Raw genomic sequence first — 17,853 nt, 5'->3', positions numbered from 1 at the left:
AGAAAAAAAATTTATGTATTACAATAATATTTATTAATTAAATTTATTTTACATGTTATTTTCATTTTCTAACTGTTGACAATTAATCACGCCGTAAAAAATTTAATGGTGGCCTTTCACTTATTTGTGTTCATTTATTTTGTTTTCATCTATTTCATTTGAAAAATTTGAGTTTTGGGGTTTTGTCAATGACCCATGGGTAAACCATACCCAACCCATAATGAAATGGTTTTCTATATAAAACTCACATCTAACCCATTTTCATGATTTACCCAACCCAAACCATTTAATTTGGTTTGGGTTTGGGTAAACCCATGGGTTGTGGGTTTATGCCCACCCCTACTTCAACATATCTATTATAGACAAGGGAGGTTTTTTAATATTTTTAAACTAGAGCAATCTCTCTATAATTGAGCCAAACATCAAGGGAACTAGGGAAGCAAGGACGGAGCTTGAACAATCTATCTATAATTCTTTAGTCTTTAACACTTATAAACGGTAACCTTTTTTTATCCTAGATAATTATTAAGAATAATGATCCTAAATGAAAGATCGTGCAAGAACTATTTTTGATAATCATGTTTAAGGTAATTAGCATTGCAAGTATGATGATTGTGGTGGAACTTCTTAACATGAAACAACAACCGATGAGTGACCATTAAAAATAAAAATTCACGTTTACACAAACAGAGCTAGACCAAATTGTAATTGAGAAAATTAAGCACAACATCTCACGTTTTTGGAAGCATCAAGTCCCATATTATATATGGGACTGTCCACCAAAGGTTTGATACGTACATCAACTGTCAGCAAGATCAATCTCTTCTCTCCTTCCGCTTGCATGTCAAAGTTCAAAATCATCATAACCCAATCTGCCTTATGTTCAATTGCGCTTGCGCGTCTGTTAGAGTTTGACTTGTATAGTAAATGACATGCACATGTTATCATTCTATTGTCCCAAAACTGCTCTAATAGCATACTAGCATCACACATAAACTCAAAAGGTAGATCCCAATCTAGTGCAATAATAATCGGAGCTGAAACTAGCATCTCTTTCAAAGTATTAAAAGCCAGCAAACACTCAATTGGAGTGGATGACCAACGCAGCAATTGAAAAAAAATGGTGATGTTCCTGCCATTGAAGTGTTTGTTTTCCTTAAGTTGTACTGTGTCGCAGCATCCAAATTTTTTATGCTATTATTTTTTCCGTCGTCTGAGAGAGAAAGTGCCCGATTTTGAGGACTTTCATTTTACCATTCTTTGTTAGGCTGGTCGTTTTAGTAAAGATAAAATGAATAATTAATTGTGCTTTGCGAAGAAAGGTTTGTTGTGTACCTTAATGGAGTTGTTATCATTTCAAATTGAAGTTTTCTTTATAGTTCTACTTGTTTCTAGCTACCTTTCATGGATGGTTGATTGGTTCTCCATCAGTTTTGGATATACGTTTCTGTTGCTCGTGGTTAAAGCTAGCCAAAGATGACACAAAATTAGTAAGGTTAAAACTAGTATTGGGGTGTAATGATTTTTAAATTACAATGGAAAAAAAAAATTGTAACAGTAAAAGAAAAGATTTTGTTAAAATTATATATTAATTTATTAATTTCAAATTACAACGAAGAAAGTGTTTAGTAAACACTGTAGTGTAATAATTTTTAAACTATGCGTGTCCAACCACAATCGATTACAGTTGTTTGATTAGAGCCATCAACTTTCTGAAAGAGAATGCACAAATATTTTACTTTGAGGTCTCATAGCGAACAATTCAATGGAAACACACCTAGCATGAAAGAGTAATCAGACCGTATGAACTTGTATATTTATTTCCTAGAATCATGCTAACCGTATGAACTGCATTCCAGCGAAATCATTGTACCTATTCAAACTGCATTGGATAGGCGCCTGAGCAAGAGTTGCGCGTAGGGAGAAATGAAGGCTGTTAACTGCTAAATAGGCGGCAATACCAGCAGCATAACCAGCAAAAGCAAAGCCACTTACCTGCATAAAGGAGAATGGCTCTGATAGTAAATAGAAAATGGAATTTTGAGCCAAGAAGATAGCATAAAGCTTCAGCAATTACCTTCCGGAAATACCAAAAGAAGTCCACCTTTTCCATTCCCATAAATGTAACTCCAGCAGCAGAGCCAATAATAAGCATGGACCCACCGGTACTAGCACAATATGCTATCAGCTGCCAGAACTCAGAATCCTGTGGGAGAGAGGTGAGATCATACATCCCGATTGTTGCTGCAACTAGTGGAACGTTGTCTATTACTGCTGATACGACACCGATTGCACTAGCAATCAGGTCAATATTTGGAATATGAGCATCAAGATAATTTCCAATTTTCCGCATAAGACCTGCTGCCTCCAGGCTGGAGAATAAGAATTCAGAATTTCAAATTAGGGGTCTTCTAATGGCACACGTAATCTTCTGTCCTGTGTCTAAAGGGAAACAGAAAACCAATTAGGATTTGTTTCTGTACCTGCTCACGGACAAAAGGATCCCAAGAAAGAAAAGGGGCACTTGCATGTTGATCCGTGATAAAGCCTGTGGTACCTTCAACTTCTGCCTTTCCGATTCACCGTAATGAATAGCATCTGTCAGGATCCAAAGAACTCCAAGTCCAAGCAGAATACCCATATAAGGAGGCAAACCAGTAAGTGCCTTGAACACTGGAACAAAAATCAGTGCCCCAGTACCCACAGTGGAAACGAGCTGTCCTCTAGGTGCCATTTGTTCAGATGCCAAAACATTGGAAGACTCCTGTCCTTTCCTATTAACTTCACTGAATTGAAGAAGAGAAACTCAAATCATTTAATCGTGTGAGATGATTTTAACCAAATCTTTCCAAAATTCAAATTCCGTGGCTTTGGTTTAACAAATCAAGAAGAGTACCTAGTCAGGGACAAAAGAGCCAGTGGAACAGCTAGAGAAACAGCCGAAGGTATAAACAAACTCTGCGAGCACAGAAAACATTTATGTGCGTGAAACAAAATTGTATCCAAGGAGACAAAAAGATTATCTAATGTCCATGTCATGTGAGACAGTCGAAGCATGCCCAGATGAGTATATTTCAAGGGCATTAAGATGTTGTGTGGATAGTGTTAAACTCTTGGACAAGCCTCATGCATGACGTGATGTTTACTGTGATTCATCTTCACATTATAATTATCAAGCTGATTTTCCAAATCTGTGAGCACTTGATCTCAACCTACTTCGAAGTTAACATCTGAAGAAATGTAAGATCTATCATTCTCTTTAGCAACAGAGTTAACTAAAACTTTGCAATTGAACTTAACCATCCAAACTTTCAGCTACATAGTTCAACTTGGAAGAGTTCATTGTAGGATTCTGTGCAGTACTTCACAGACTTGTCCAGGGAGGGTCAGTGAGAGAGACAGAGTAACAGGAAAGTATACATCGAGGCATTTAAGGAATGTGTTGTTCTGTTAGAGGGAGCAAAGGTTGCAATTTATAATGTCCCAATCGTACTTATTAAACTAGCAGTGCGCAATTTGAAAACTAGAAAAAGTCTGTCCATTTCTCGTTTCCCCAGAACTTCAGAAGTTCATTTTATCTACTTTCTAGTAATTTTTTAATATCTATCAAGAAAATGAAGATATTAATCGCAGACAATACCATTACTATCATGCATAAGAAGCAGATGATTGGGCTAGAAAATGAAGAGAAAAGACCTTCATTGTTGGCAATGTAGATATCTGACCATGTATCCATAACATGGTAGTGGTAACATCCCCAATTGGACTCCATACACCACCGGCATTTGCTGCTATTACAACAACAGCTCCAAGAAGCCTACAGAAAAAATCCAAATATGTCAGTGCAGCGTCAATGAGCCAAGCGATAGTTCATTTCTTCTTGAAGAACAAAGCGCTTAAGAGAACTAACAAAAAGTTGACTTAACAGATTCCATTAGAAGGCAGCAACAAAAAGCCAGAAGCAATTTACAGGAAAAAGTGAACATTTTAAAGGCATGTAAGTCGATATATGATGACTACAAGGAATGAAGGCGTCTTAGGAAACATAAAAACGTCCCTATTATTAGACTCGGACAACCAAACATTTGGCAATATCTTATTAAAAATAGAATAGGAAATTATGAATATCAAGACATCATAAAGACTAGCATCAGGAGCAGGAAGTACTCAAGAATACCTTTAGCATGTCAGAAAAGAATGTACAAGAGCCAGCACTTACTTGCGGTATTCTGAGGGAGGCACTAGTTTCCTCACCAAAGAAACCATGACAATGGTAGCTGTCAGGTTGTCAAGGATTGAACTAAGGAAAAAGCTCACAAAGCCAACCTGCAATTTTCAGAATAAAAGGTCAAATGCCGTTACTCGTCAGGCAAGATTTGAGAAGCATACAGCAGAAAGGGTAGCTAAACTGCTAAGATGCAAGCATTTCCCAAGATGCCGGATCTCCCAGCCTGTTATGGTTACAGTGCACTGAAAGAAAGGTTTCACAGAAGCAATATGGAATTTTTGTCTAGTTGCTACCAAAACATCGTGAACAGAGCATTTGCAAATCTGGCCATGCAGCAGAAAGAGCACCCACCACCCAAAGCAGACTACGAGGCTTTCGAGTAGTTATATTGTCGGTAACCAGCTTAAATCCTTGATGAGCATCCACTATCTCTACGATGGTCATCGCACCAAGCAAGAAAAAAACTATTTCACTGACTTCTGCAGATGCACGAGACAACTCTGACACAGCGATTTCAGTCGAAGGAGCCTACCCAAGAAAATCGAATAAGTTAAACTCCAGATAACAAAACCAGAGAAACAGGAATACATATTTAGGAGGAAAAAGAAAACCCTCAAAATAAATAGCTTACACTGGTCTTATTAATAGTACTTAATTATAATGTTCAAGCAATAATGAATGTTGAAAATCAAGTAAAAGGAAACATTGCCAGCATCATCAGAAGATGGTAATAAAATTTATTTGAAGCAACAGCTCCTTGGATCTTCTTCAAATTTTGTTACTCCACGAACAACATGCAGTCATTAATAAACCTATTAAGCTAAAATCTATAATAGAATGCCATTAAAGCCATTAAAATAAGAAAATAATTGTAAAAGAAAATCTACAGGCAACGTAGGTTCTCAATCTATGATACAATATCGACAGAATGAAAAGCAAAAGCTGAATACATGCTAAACCTCTATAAATATTGTTAGTGAATAAAATTAGTGAGGTTATTGTTGAAATGGATAATATCAATTAGAAATATATATAAATGTTGTTGGTTGACACCTGCATTGGTTGAAGCTCCTGTTATATTCACTATGAAATGCTAAAGGGACACCGGGAAGAAAGGGAACATGGAAGCGTCAAGAAAGCGGAGCGAGAAAGAAGGAAGCAGAGCAATAAAGAAGTCAAGCAAGAAGCCATAAAAGTCAAGCACCCAAGAAGACATAAAGAAACCGAAGATCATAAGCTGAAGAAAAGCTGAAACTGAGAGGACTAGCAGCAGCAAAAACAAAGAACAGCAGCTTATTTGTTTCCAACAACAATTGGTGCTTTCATTGATCGGCGATTCTAACAAACTCAAAGCGCAATTCTCAGAGCTTACACAATATTTAGCTTTCAAACTACAAGAATTCATAAGGCGGAACCATCGCAAGAACCAACAATCCCGGGGAACACGGGACGGAAATTCTTCAGGAAGGAACTTGGGTTGATTCGTTCTTAGCACCTCAAGAACAATTATCACTACAAAATCAGAGTTTGATCCAGATTGAAGCTTCATTAAAACAACATCCTACGGAAACTCTGGAACAACAAATGAAAGAGATCGGGCACAGTTGAATCAATTAAACAAAGAAGAGCCCGCGACATACAAATGAAAAATCAGTGAGCCATCCGTTGGAGTTGACGAATGGAAAACATATAGAATTAACTCAGGAAAATCCCCATAAGAACTTGAAAAGGAGAATTCGAAATCGCCAAAACGAATCTCCAATTTCAACTTCAACAACTGAAAGTGACGAGACATCATCATCCAGTTCCAAGACACCACGGAATAACAAACTACATTCCAAGTATTCTGAGAAATTAATAGAGCAAAAGATGAAAAAAGTAAAGCGCATCATCAATTCAAAAATGTTACGCCTTGAAGATGAGATATTGCTGGCCGCAAATTCCCCTCTCAGCAAAAAAGTTATGGAAATTCAACTTCCAAAAAAATTCGTTACGCCAAGATTCAGGTTTTATAATGGAATGTCAGATCCAATCAACCACGTCAGACATAATAAGCAGACAATGGCTTTGTATGAGCATGACGATGCTTTGAATGCGCCGTATCTTCCCCTCCAATCTTGATGGTCCAGCATTAAATTGGTATCACAGCTTACCTTCAAATTCCATACACTAATTTACAGAGATATGTTCAGCATTTATAGTGCAATATTCAACTTATCGAGACATGAAGAAAGGATCAGATTATTTGTTTACAGTGCAAATGGGACATGCAGAAACATTGAAAGATTATATCCGAAGGTTTAGATTAGAATCTGCCAAGGTTGAAAACTGTATGACCAGCTTGCAATAATGGATTTTAAGCGAGGACTTCCATCAAATCACCCGCTTTTTAAATATCTAGTAAAAAAATAAACCAAGTTGTATGTAGGATCTGGTAATCCGGCACAGAAGTATGCAACTCTAGAAGAAGGAAAGAAGGGTCTTGCATCAAAATTCAACAAAACCAACAATCAAGAGCAAAGGTTTCCTGAAAACGAAATAAAAGTTGAACCATGGTTAAAAAGATCAACACCAATGGCCAAAAACCAAAATAGAGATACCACCAAATATTGTGCCTTCCATAAAGATTGTGGGCATTATGCAAAAGATTTTAAAGCTTTGAAGAAATTGAAGAATTAATTTCCAAGGACCAGTTGAAAGAGTTTCTAAAAGTCGAAGATAAGCAGCACCAAAACCAAAATAATTTCTTGAAGAAAGATCAAATTGAAAATTCGACATCGGAACCAGAGCAAATAGTTAATACTGTTACAGCTTCCTTACCTCTGGAAATGCACATGAGCAAAGATAGGAAGCTATATTGCAAAAAAAGAGTAATTGAAACTCCTGAAGAACTCTCAAAGAAATGCGTCAACATGGGTGTTTGGGGGGAAAATAGGAAAGATAGCAGAACGCCACGTGTCAACGAATGGAATAACTTCAGTGCAATCTGAGGTACCTGACATGATTAGAGGTACCCCGCATGATTAGAGGTACCCGGCATGATTAGAGGTACTCGACCTAATTAGAGGTACCCCACATGATTAGAGGTTGCCAGCACGATTAGAGGTACCTGGCCTGATTAGAGGTACCCCGCACAATCTGAGGTACCCGGCATGATTCAAGGCACCATGCGCAAATAGAAGTATCCCGCACAATTAGAGGTACCCCGCACAATCTGAGGTACCTGGCACGATTCAAGGTACCCTACGCAAATAGAGGTACCCCGCACAATTATAGATACCCCCCATAAATTGAGGTACCCCGCGTAAATGGAGGTACCCGGCAGATCGAATGCAAGAGAATCCTCCGAAAATATCCGCCATGAGAAACGACTCTACCTCTTAAAAGATATTATTCGATTTTTTCAAAATTAGAAATAAAAAATGTCGTGCTAAAAGGGGGGGCAGCCGCCTGTCACCTCTGCTAAAAGTAAAGGACATTGTCCCAAGGACAGTGGTCTTCAGCCGCCTACCCGACAGCTACTGCAGAGGTACCCTGGATCACTCTCCAGCGCGCGCCAGGTTTCCAAAAGATGAGATACACCGCAAACATGCACATAACGGCCCAAAAATCATAAAAAGGAAAAAGGACGTTAGCCAAAAAGAGTACGCCACGTGACGGCTAAGGTACTCCATATATAAAAGCGCCTAGGTTTCATTATCGAGGAGGTCTCTCACTTACCATTAACACTCACACTCCAAAAAATAGGTTTTCTTCAACCTTAAACCCTAATTTACAGAGGGCTAGCCAGCTCTCTTTGCCATAAAAGCTTGAGTTTGCTAACTTGAGCGTCAAAGTGTGAACGCCGAGGTACTCCGGCTTCACCTCTAACCTCTATTTCATTGTTTTGCAAGCGTGAAGCTCATTTTGAAGGACGCCTCTCTTGATTTTGACTTTTCACCATTGTTACCACTCCATCTCCCCTTCTCACCTCCCCCAAATTTTAAATACACCGCACCGCACACAACAAACCAGTGAGGTACCCCATCTCCCCCAAAAATACAAATTTATTATTCTAGATAGGTTTGGCTTTTCCTACCCCAAAATCTGTTGAAAATAATTGGCGCCGTCTGTGGGGAGGCGCACAAAAAGCCTCTACAACGGTTACCAAACTAGTTGTTGTGTGTACTTCAATACATGGCACCCGACGTACCTCCCGAAGGTTTAATGGTGGATCCTACAAGGGTGGGAGATGACAGCAGTGGGGAAGGTAGTGATCCCGCAAGAAGGGTAGCTCGCCTCAGCAAGGGCAAGGGTATCAAGCAATCGACGGGTATTCGCCAAGATGAGGAACCTATCTCTCATAAGCGTTTTGAGGATCTTGCCCATGCACTACTTAGGGCGGTTGGATCTCGAGCACCCAAAAGTTCACTTCCACCGGTGACACTAGATGCTCCCCCATCTCAAACGGACCAACAAGCTATGGTCAGAAAAGAGGTACCCGAGGCCAGCAAGCCAAAATATGGGCCATCAGGTACCCATTCTAAGTTTTAAACCGTGGGCTCCCGAGACGAGCGTTCCACCGCCTCTTGCAATTCTCGGAGCAGCCAGGGTCTAAGGCGTGCAAAACGTGCCCACGAGGATCTCCGTGAAAAGTTAAACGTCAAAAGGGCTTCTCAAATGGCAGCAACATCATCAGGTACCCTGAGGGTACCCCTCGCACTTGTGGAAAAAATAGAGAACCTGAAAGCCCAAGTGAAGCTCCTCTCCGAGAAGCAAAACACCACAGCTGCTCCAACACCAATGACCTACCAATCGCCATTTACTATAGAAATTCGGACGGCAGCTCTTCCCGAAACGTTCACTATGCCTCAGGTACCCCAATACTCGGGTATCACTAATCCCTCAGAGCATGCTAAGCTATACCGCGACCAAATACTTATCAAGGGTGTAGATGACGCCATGTGTAGAATGTTTACACACACACTCATGGGCCCCGCGAAGTCATGGTTTCGCTCTTTGAAAGTGGGTAGCATATCTTTCCTACACCAATTGTTATCCGAATTCACTAAAGAGGTTTCCTATACTTCCACTCAAGATAGGGCAGCCTCCAAACTTGCCTTTATTAAGCAAGGGGAAGCTGAGCCTTTGGCGGAGTATGTGAGTCGTTTCCACCAAGAGGTGCTACAAACCAGAGAATTTGGAAACCAATACACATTGACCCATTTTGAGAAAAATTTACGGTTGGGCAAGTTATGGCGTTCTTTTCAAAAGAAGCGCCCACTTTCATATGGGGAAGCCCGTTCCCAGGCGTTGCAGCAGGTGGAGATAGACGAGAAATTCCAATTGAAGCGCTAAGAAGATAAGGCCGATGTTACAAAGAACAAGGAGAAGTCCAAGAGGATGGAAGCCCTAATACCAAGGGTACCTCGATTGCAGAGCCCTCCATGGGTTGCTCCGTAGGGACGAGTGTTTAACACTCAGGGTATCTCACGGGTACCTCAACCTCTAAGATCGCCGCCACCAAAGCAGCAAGAGCCACCACCGAGGCATTGGTGGTGGGGTACCCCATAACTGGTTACTCTAGAGTTATGCGGGGATACCCCACGGGGACCAGATTAAGCCCAAATGTGAATTGGAGGCACTTTTGGATCCTCGAATACCCAAAGATGAAAAATGGGGTACCCCGGTTGAAGACCCAATTTCAGTCTCGATTTGCGCCATCGATCTAATAAAGACCATCAAAATAGGCTCCAACCTTTTAGAAGAACAACAAAGAAAAGTCATACTACTAGTAAAGTAATAACACTCTACCCCCTTCTGCTTATTTTGTTTGTTTTCTTTAATGCTTGTATGTTTGAAATATATGCTTGGCTATGTGGGGTATCCAGAGTGTACCCCAAACTGGTCAATTTCCTAAGCCTTTAATGACAATAACAAGTGATCCCGAGATTCCCCATATTCTCCTTAGGATAACAAAATAATGTCATATAATGATCTATATCGCCACTCTTTGTGAATGCATTTTCTTTACAAAGTTTGATGTGTGCTCTTTTATTTGCCTCTCGATTTTTTGATATGGATGAGTAGCTTGAAATGCTATAATAATCTACTCAACAGTAGACCCAGCAAAAGGGCACGCTAGTAGCCGCCTTTATCATTATTTGTTCGCCATGTTTGATTCCATACGAATGGTGGATCATGATTTTTCGACCATCTCGCATAAGGGTAGGCGAGCAGCCACCTTTATCTCAATTTATATTGTTTATTTGATTCCATGCGAATGGTGAATCATGAGGTTTTCAACCATCTCGCATAAGGGTAGGCGAGTAGCTACCTTTATCTCAATCTATGTTGTCTATTTGATTCCATGCGAATGGCAGATCATGAGATTTTCGACCATTTTGTATAAGGGTAGGCGAGCAGCCACCTTTATTACTATTTGTCTTGCATATTTGATTTAGAGTGAATGGTGGATCATGAGGTTTTCCATCATCTCTCAAAAGGAATCGCAACAAGTTTTGTGAAGATTTACGGCAAGCATTTCTATGAAAATTGCCATACGCTGATTAAAGGTACCCCACGCCAGAAAGATATTCCTCAGATACACCAGGAGGAACCCTAAGAAAGCTTAAGATAAGCGACAAGCATATCTGGAGGAAACGTCATATATTTCATGAAATTGGGTTATTCCGCCATGAAGTAACAGATAGCTCAAAGGATATCCAAGCATTAGGGTACCCCATACACATTGTCAGTAATGCCGAACAAGGTTACACAACAGGATGGTTATCTTCAGCTTCATCCCTTAGGATGAGGGGATCAACAAAAGTGCTAAAAGTAGCAAAAACACAAGGGTCAGTGTCAGGAGTACCTTATAGATACCTCATCTGAGGTACCTCAGCTGATCTCAATGGGCTTTTAAACCAAGATGTGTTGGGAGCCCCGATATCGTCAATCGCCTTCAAGATAGCCGGTTCATCTACCATCTTCTCCACTCTTGGCACCACCAACCCCAGATCAACACTCCATTCCTCGATCATGATACGCTTAAAAATATTGTCGACTATGTTTTTCTATCGATGGTACCTCTGAAGTTGCAAGGAAGGAAGCCCTGTGATTTTATTTTTGTCTTCGAAGAACATGAAGGAAAGGTACCCTTAAATAAGGTGGATCCAAGATAATCAAATAATTGCTTTTTAAATGCCCAAAGAATGCATTGAAGCCTTCACTAGAGCGATTTATACATTGTAGTCACTAGAAAACAAACTATGGATAATGGTGGGGTACCCTAATGGTACCCCCTACCCGTATTTGGTGTTCTTCCCCAGAAATAGATGAAAAAATTTTGATCAATTAACTCTGTCCTTTCCAACATGTCCAAAATGGTAGCCATTTCCGAGGAAAGGGAGCCCATATTCCCTTTTTGGGTTCTTAGGGTACCCCTAGAGGCGTCTTCTATTCAGTTACCCATCGAGCTAAATATCATATCGCCACGTGTCACTCCTACTTTTTATGTAAGTTTCTTTTGCCTCCAAAACTTCTCGCCAAAAGAAACTATGGAGATGTTGTTTGGGGGAAAAATAAGAAAGATAGCAGAGCGCCACGTGTGAACGAATGGAATAACTTCAGTGCAATCCGAGGTACCCGACATGATTAGAGTTACCCCGCACGATTAGAGGTAACCCACACAATCTGAGATACCCCGCATAATCTGATGTACCCCGCACAATCTGAGATACCCGGCATGATTCAAGGCACCCTGAGCAAATAGAAGTGCCCCGCATAATCTGAGGTACCCCGCACAATCTAAGGTAACCAGCCTGATTAGAGGTACCCCGCATGATTAGAGGTACCTGGCGTGATTAGAGGTACCCAGCCTGATTAGAGGTGCCCCGCATGATTAGAGGTTGCCAGCACGATTAGAGGTACCTGGCCTGATTAGAGGTACCCCGCATGACTCAAGGTACCTTGCGCAAATAGAATACCCTGCACAATCTAAGGTACGTCGCATAATCTGAGGTACCCCGCACAATTTGAGGTACCCGGCATGATTCAAGGTACCCTGCGCAAATAGAGATACCCCGCACAATCTAAGGTACCCGGCATGATTCAAGGTACCATGCGCAAATAGAAGTATCCCGCACAATTAGAGGTACCCCGCACAATCTGAGATACCTGGCATGATTCAAGGTACCCTGCACAAATAGAGGTACCCCGCAAAATTAGAGATATCCCCCATAAATTGAGGTACCCCGCGTAACTAGAGGTACCTGGCAGATCGAATGTAAGAGAATCCTCTGAAAATATCTGCCATGAGAAACGTCTCTACCTCTTAAAAGATATTATTCGATTTTTTCAAAATTAGAAATAAAAAATGTCGTGCTAAAAGGGGGGGCAGCCGCCTGTCACCTCTGCTAAAAGTAAAGGACATTGTCCCAAGGACAGTAGTCTTCAGCCGCCTACCCGACAGCTACTGCAGAGGTACCTTGGATCACTCTCCAGCGCGCGCCAGGTTTCCAAAAGATGAGATACGCCGCAAACATGCACATAACGGCCCAAAAATCATAAAAAGGAAAAAGGACGTTAGCCAAAAAGAGTACGCCACGTGGCGGCTGAGGTACTCCATATATAAAGGCGCCTAGGTTTCATTATCGAGGAGGTCTCTCACTTATCATTAACACTCACACTCCAAAAAATAGGTTTTCTTCAACCTTAAACCCTAATTTACAGAGGGCTAGCCAGCTCTCTTTGCCATAAAAGCTTGAGTTTGCTAACTTGAGCGTCAAAGTGTGAACGCCGAGGTACTCCGGCTTCACCTCTAACCTCTATTTCATTGTTTTGCAAGCGTGAAGCTCATTTTGAAGGACGCCTCTCTTGATTTTGACTTTTCACCATTGTTACCACTCCATCTCCCCTTCTCACCTCCCCCAAATTTTAAATACACCACACCATACACAACAAACCAGTGAGGTACCCCATCTCCCCCAAAAATACAAATTTATTATTCTAGATAGGTTTGGCTTTTCCTACCCCAAAATCTGTTGAAAACAATAGGCATACAGTCAGAAGTTAGTTTCTTGCCACAAGACCTTAAACTAATTCAGTCCCCACATGATGATGCATTGGTGATTTCAATCAAAATTGGAAATTGTCTGATAAGAAGGATTTTGATTGATAACAGAAGTTTGGTCAACGTACTTTATGACACAACTGCAGAAAAATGCACTTAAAGCGAGATAAAATCAAACCATTTGAACAACCATTGGTAGGTTTCAGTGGAATGGTTGCATATACAGATGGTGTTGTCACACTTCCAGTCATTGCTGTACCATACAGTTGTTGGGAAAATATGCTCTTTAAAAGTATATGTGTTTATTTAATTGTAATAAATAATTTTTTTGATTAATAAAATAAATGAAGCATTTTATTCAAGTATCTTAATTGCATTAATATTTTGAGTAAAGTCCATTTACTCATATTATATGTATTTATGTGATCACTATGTGGATTTACAGCAAACATAAATACAAGTTATCTTATGATTAAATAAATTTAGTTCACATTTAATAAATAAAGTTGGGCACTTTATTTAGTTATAGACTGTAATAAATTCATTAAATGATTTGTTTTAATCATGTATAAATTTATTGATGTAGTACGACTACATTGAATATGATCTAATATGATTTAATTAACTTTGTAATAACTTTCAGACTTATTAAATCTCATAGGCATTAATTTTACTGTAATCTTAATCTTTAGTTAGTTATAATTTCAAAATTGTAATTGTTATTCCATTTGAGTTATCAATGGGCATGACACACACTTATAGTTAAGATTACCCGGTATCTTGGTGGGATCAATTATGACTATTGAAGTTATAGATTAACAATATAGAATTTGTACAACACATCTCTTGATGGGTTTTCGGCACTTGATCATAAAATTCTCTGGTCAGAATGTGTCAATATATTTAGTATGTTGAAAATGATTATTAGAGAAAACCAGTAAGTAGCAAGGAACAAGGTGTAATTAACTTGATTGGACAATTGAGATATCGATTTAATTAACGATGTAATACAAATGATTATAAAGTAAAGAAATCAATGTGGTATGGATCGAAGTATTATTCGAGAACACTATCCTAGGTAACATACAATTATGGAAGTAAGTTCCAATCTTTTAGTGGAGTATATTTGAAATTAAATAAGTGGGCTAGTTTAATTATAGGCTTAATTATTATAGCCACTATTGTATGTACCCATATGATCTCCGGGTTAGGTCATTTAATTGATTGTGCCGCTATTTGATTAATAAGCAAGATAACTAGCTATTTGAGTTAAAAGCTTAATATATTATTTAGTGGGAGGCTATATGTAATATACTTGTGTGTAAGGGACCTTATGTTATTTTACAAGGTGGGCCCCTATAACAAAGAACAAGTAACGCCACTTTTGGTTTATTTTTTTAATTTAAATCAAATTTGATTTAATAGAATTAAAAAATATATAAATGTGGAGTCTAGGGTTTCCACCAAATAGAGATATAAAAGGGTTTGTTTTCTTTAAAAGGAAAGGAGAGCCACAATATACAGATCAGAGAAAAAGAATATTTTCTCTCTAATTTTGAGAGGAATATTTTTCTCTTGCTAGTTGCTTTTAGTGGTGATAAAGGCGCCCACACGTCAAGTGCAGATCAAACTTGAGTCATAACCTGGAAGATCATTGGTGATGGATCGTGATCTAACAAGATTGGTGGTAACAGATCGTGATCAAACAGGAGTGGTGGTGACGGATCGTGATCTAAGAGCCTAGATTACTTCAGCGAAAAAGCAAATTCAGATTGTCAAGGTATGAATTTTTAGATCACGGATTCTTATGTATTGTGTGAGATTGGTCCTAAAAGTTTTTTTTTAAAAAAAAATACTAATTTTTAACCAACAACAGTTTGTTAACCAACTTTCTTGTCATGAAAGTGACTTCACCGTATAATACAATAGTAGGAAGACAATGGATATATAGAATGAAAGTTGTACCATCAACTTATCATCAAGTTTTACACTATCCGAAGATTTACGGGACGAGGAAAATTAGAGGAGATCAAGTGACAGCTTAGACATGTGCGATACTAGCATTAAGAGAAACTAAGAAAAAGGATTCAGATTTTGAAAACCAGGCCTAACAAGATGCTAATAGAAATTATAGTCAAACGGCATGGGTCGACAAAATAGAGAATTGGAATCAACAAGAAGCCCAGCCATAGAAGATGTAAGTATTGTTCTTATAAATCCAAACAACCAAGAACACGTTCAAATTGGCTCACTCTTACAATCAAATAAAAAAGATCAATTCTTGAATCTTCTACAAATGAATCGTGATGTTTTTGCATTGAAACACGAAGATATGACTGGAGTGTGATCTGAAGTAACTTGTGATCATTTGAACATTGACCCAAGTATGAAGCCTGTTAAACAAAAGAAAAGAAATTTCGCTCTAGAACGCGTTCAAGTCATATAATTAGAAATGGTTAAACTTAATTTTTTTTCAAAGAATTGCATTATGCAGAGTGATTGTCAAATGTTGTGTTAGTGAAAAAGAAGAATGGAAAGTGGAGAATTTGTATTGATTTCATCAGCTTGAACAAAGCTTGTCCAAAGAATAGTTGTTTGGGGAATAGAATAAGGTGACCAAGATAATGTGTTTGCTCATACATTATCATGCTCTCTTCTAAGTAAAAAGTGAGTAAAAAGTTGATAGGTTACCAGGAGATTATTTGGTCACCTCGAGCACATAATCTCGACCAGAATGCTATTTGGTGATCTCAAGCACATTACCTATACTAGGAGAGTTCATCACCTCCACCAGAAAAGTATTTGGTGACCTTGAGCAGATCACCTGGACCAGGAGGTTACCAAGAAGCACAACTCAGTCATTCATAAATCTCACTTATTTTTCTTTGAAATATAAGGGACCATACTCTTAGTGGGCTTAAAATTAGTAGTCTTTTTTAGAATTTTAGGGGAGAGGATAAAAACCGCTATAATTTCCTATAAAAACCCTTGGAAAGGGAGGGAAAGGGAGATTCTTTTTCTCTCTCTCTAGGCAATTAAATCCATTAGATCTTTTTCTCTCTCTACCACTAGAAATTTTCTCCTTTTCTCATCATTTCCTTTTATTTAAAATTGATTATTTTCCATTCTTTTCCCATAAATTTACTTAAATCTTTTTGTTTAAAGCATTCATAATTAAGCCACATGAATTATGATACGAGTTTTTTTCATGTAAACCCAAATCCCTGACTTAAGCGTCAGAGGGTTTTCACCAAAAAAACTTTCAACACCCCCTGATTGTTCTTTGTGCTCGTAGGCTCAGGGGTTATCTGCTCATTAGTTATCTGCTCATAGAATGTCTGCTCACGGTGCTCACTAATCAGCAGCTCATCAATTATCGGCTCATGGATTATCTACTAATGGTCAAAGGATTTTCTTGGAGTTTAACAAGCTGCTTCCCCCAACAAATAAATTTAATACTGACGCAAAGGTCTGGTATCAAGCCGCTAACATGACTAGATTTCGGCATCAACAATAGTTTTCCTCTTCAAAATATCGATTCACTTGTAAATTCTATGGCAGGTCATCAACTCATGAGCTTCATGGATGCTTATTTTGGTTATAATCAGATCCAGATGTATGAACCAGATCAAGACAAGACATCATTTACTGCTGAAAAGGGAACCTACTCTTATCGAGTTATGCCTTTTGGATTAAAAAATGTAGGTGCAACTTATCAAATATTATTCAATAGAATTTTTAAACTACTCATTGGAAGAACAATGGAAGTTTACATTGATGACATGCTAGTAAAAAGTCTCAATCAATTCACCATGATCTAGATTTAATAGAATAAAAAAGAGAGTAAGCGATGATCCGTTTAGAAGCATATCATCAAAGAACCAAGTCAGTCTTCAATGAAAAAGTCAAACACAGAAAATTTCATTTAGGAAATTTAGTCCTCAAGAAAATCTTCCACAATAATCAAGAGTCTATTTATGGAAAGTTAGGTCCAAATTGGAAATGTCCTTATAAGATTGTCGGAATCAGATCAAAAGGTGCTTACTGGCTCTCGGACATGGAAGGGAAAAACTCCCAAGGCCCCGGAATGCTACCAGTCTATGCATTTACTATGCATAGAACTTCCAATTAGTTTATGGCTAAACTGGAAGAGCTGCAAATATACGCGTGTATATCAATAAAACAACGATCTTCCTTAATGGGAAATGAATATTTTTATACTTGCAAGATTGAAATGATAGATTTAATTTATTACAAGTAAATCTACTAATTTATATTTCATGGTCATTAAATTAAAAAGTTAAATCCATGATTAACCTATAGCTTCAGCAGCTGCAAAGTTGATTATAAAAAATTAAACTTTCAAGGCTCCAGCCTTTACTTGAGACTAATCGGCCGGTCTTTAAATTTAAAGGTTAAATCTCTGGTTAACCTCCCACTTCCACAGCTGAAAAGTTGATTATAAATTAATTTAAAAAATTAACTTTCAGGGTTCCAACCCTACTTGAAATTAAAAAATGGATCCCTGAACCATCTAAAAGCTTTAAGCTAAAAAATTATTCTAGGGAACCCA

At 38.6% G+C, this 17,853-nt stretch overlaps 1 protein-coding gene across 1 annotated transcript in view; it reads right to left on the bottom strand.

Moving 5' to 3' along the window:
• Positions 1-1,830: 1,830 nt before the first annotated feature.
• LOC18034801 (sodium/proton antiporter 1) overlaps positions 1,831-17,853 on the bottom strand; it is a 19,578-nt gene continuing 3,555 nt past the window's right edge. The window contains exons 3-9 of the mRNA XM_024179750.1: positions 4,580-4,756; positions 4,220-4,326; positions 3,697-3,817; positions 2,897-2,958; positions 2,484-2,786; positions 2,078-2,372; positions 1,831-1,995 (exon numbers count right to left, since the gene is read on the bottom strand). Of these exons, the coding sequence (XP_024035518.1) occupies positions 1,831-1,995; positions 2,078-2,372; positions 2,484-2,786; positions 2,897-2,958; positions 3,697-3,817; positions 4,220-4,326; positions 4,580-4,756 (1,230 nt within the window). The remainder of the gene's footprint in view (positions 1,996-2,077; positions 2,373-2,483; positions 2,787-2,896; positions 2,959-3,696; positions 3,818-4,219; positions 4,327-4,579; positions 4,757-17,853) is intronic.

Source organism: Citrus clementina, unplaced genomic scaffold (genome assembly GCF_000493195.1).
Source record: "Citrus clementina cultivar Clemenules unplaced genomic scaffold, Citrus_clementina_v1.0 scaffold_8, whole genome shotgun sequence".
Lineage (NCBI taxonomy): Eukaryota > Viridiplantae > Streptophyta > Magnoliopsida > Sapindales > Rutaceae > Citrus > Citrus x clementina.
The sequence above is the reverse complement of the archived record's forward strand: the minus strand, read 5'-3'. Positions and strand labels throughout refer to the sequence as shown.